Genomic DNA, 2,500 nt, shown 5'->3' on the forward strand with positions numbered 1-2,500 from the left:
GGCAGACAGCAGGGCCAGGGCGCGGGCCAGGTGTGGTCGTGGCTCAGGCTCACGGCGACCCGCTCGCAGCAGCAGCAGCGCCAGCAGGGCTAGGGGCGGCAGTGAGGCACGGCCACGCCGCCTCCCACATCACGGCGGAGGCAACCAGGGGCAGCCGCCCCCCTGCGCCGTAGGGGTCGTGCAGCAGGTGCAGGGCGCGCAGTGCGGCGGCAAGAAATACCAGGGCGTGGGCGGCCAGAAGGGCGGGGCGCGGGCGCGGTGAGGCGTGGGCGTCCCTTGCCAGACAGCAGAGGGCGGCGGCGGCTACGAGTGCCAGCAGCCCTGCGGAAACATACACGTGTACCCACCAGGCCGCGCCCAGCCGCCCTCGCACCACGCCCATGTCCCGGGCCGCCACCACGCCCACAGACTCTCCACTGGTGGTGTTGACGCCAGGCACCGCGTACTGCTCCTTGGGGCCGCCCCGCCCAGCCCACACCACCTGCACGTTCGAGGGACCAGTGGTGCGGGCGCCAAGGGCCGTGGTGGTGGTGGCAGTGGTGGCGGTAGCGGCCGGGGAGGTGGTGGCCGCGGGGGAGGTGGTGGGGGAGGTGGTCGGGCCAGGGGTGGTGGTGATGTAGGGAATGGCGGTGGTGGTGACAAGTGGTGTGCTGGTGGTGGTGATGGTGGTGGTGGCGGGGGTGGGGGCGGGTGCGAGCTGCGGTGAGGTTAGGGGTGGGGGCGTGGAGAGGGTGGGCGTGGGAAGGGCAGGGACCTCGGTGGGGGCGCCGTACGCCACGCCGCGGAAGATAGCAGCGATCTCACTTTCCCTTGTGGAAGCGCCGCGGCGGGGGGCGGGCAAGCGTGCCCCCTGGGTGAGGGGGGCGCCACCGCCGGGCCGCAAACTGATGAGGGGGGAGGCGAAGGGTCTGGGTGCCTTGGGGAAGGAGAAAGCTGGCACCACCAGGGCGAACTGTGCCCCCGCGCCCTGCAGCACACACGCCCACACCGCCGCACACACCCACACCCACACCACCCACTGGTCGCTGCTGCTCGTCATGGCGACACGGGGGTGGGGGCGTGCACCATGGGGCGAAGCCTGGGGAGAGAGATATGGGGGTGAGCCAGGGGACAGCGATCCGGGGAGGGGAGAAGGGGAGGAGGTCAGGGAAGGAAGGACAGGAGGGAGACACACACCAACACAATGAACACCACCAACTGTTGATGATGTACTGCCACGCACACACACACACACACACACACACACACACACACACACACACACACACAGAGAGAGAGAGAGAGAGAGAGAGAGAGAGAGAGAGAGAGAGAGAGAGAGAGAGATTTATGAGCCAAGCAGAAAGAAGTGACACGTTCATTACAAGTGTAGTATTTTTATATTGTTATGTAATACTGATGCAAATGTGGGCGCGCGTGCACACACACACACACACACACACACACACACACACACACACACACACACATAATCATCCATTCACTGAGATAATTAAATAAAAATACCCAAACATATGCTCTCTCTCTCTCTCTCTCTCTCTCTCTCTCTCTCTCTCTCTTGGCTTAATAGCTAAATCCTCATCGTATATTTCACCTGCCATTAGAGAGAGAGAGAGAGAGAGAGAGAGAGAGAGAGAGAGAGAGAGAGAGAGAGAAAATAACTCACAACTCTTTATATTTCATTGTGTGTGTGTGTGTGTGTGTGTGTGTGTGTGTGTGTGTGTGTGTGTGTGTGTGTGTGTGTGTGTGTGTGTGTTCAGCCTTTCCCTTATTATTGAAGTTATTGTTGATTTTGTTATTATTATGATTATTATTATTATTTTTTCTATTATTATTATTTTAGTAACATGTGTTTGTGTCTTTTGTAGTGCCGCTGAAGGGTGGACTGCCAGGCGTCTTGGTGAGTGTTATGTCATTATTATTATTATTATTATTATTATTATTATTATTATTATTATTATTATTGTTATTATTGTTTTTTTTTTCCTTTCTGTTCCTTTGCATAATTTTTACATTACTACTACTACTACTACTACTACTACTACTACTACCACTACTACTACTACTACTACTACTACTACTACTACTACTACTACTACTACTACTACTACTACTACCACTACTACTACTACTACTACTACTACTACTACTACCACTACTACTACTACTACTATTACTACTACTACTACTACTACTACTAGACTTGTTTCTCTCCTCTATTTATTTTCTCCTTATTTCTTTTCTCTCAAAATTTTCATCTTTACTTTTTTTTATCTGAAAATCTTTTACGGTGGCAATTATTGGAAGCCATTCTCTCTCTCTCTCTCTCTCTCTCTCTCTCTCTCTCTCTCTCTCTCTCTCTAATTATTGTTTTTCTTTCGTCTATTTATTGTTTGTCTGTATATATGTGCGTATTATTATTATTTTGTCTGTCTGTCTGTTTGTCTTCATTTATTTCTCTTATTTTCTTATTCCTCTTTTTATTCATTTTTTTCTTATTTTC

The 2,500-nt window shown here is 52.4% G+C and overlaps 1 protein-coding gene across 1 annotated transcript in view; it reads right to left on the reverse strand.

Annotated features, from left to right (window-relative positions):
- Positions 1-49: 49 nt before the first annotated feature.
- Positions 50-2,500, reverse strand: part of LOC123511630 (mucin-5AC-like) — a 5,135-nt gene continuing 2,684 nt past the window's right edge. The window contains exon 2 of the mRNA XM_045267664.1: positions 50-1,078. Coding sequence (XP_045123599.1) covers positions 50-1,039 — 990 coding nt within the window. The 5' untranslated portion in view covers positions 1,040-1,078. The remainder of the gene's footprint in view (positions 1,079-2,500) is intronic.

This window comes from Portunus trituberculatus, chromosome 4 (genome assembly GCF_017591435.1).
Source record: "Portunus trituberculatus isolate SZX2019 chromosome 4, ASM1759143v1, whole genome shotgun sequence".
NCBI lineage: Eukaryota > Metazoa > Arthropoda > Malacostraca > Decapoda > Portunidae > Portunus > Portunus trituberculatus.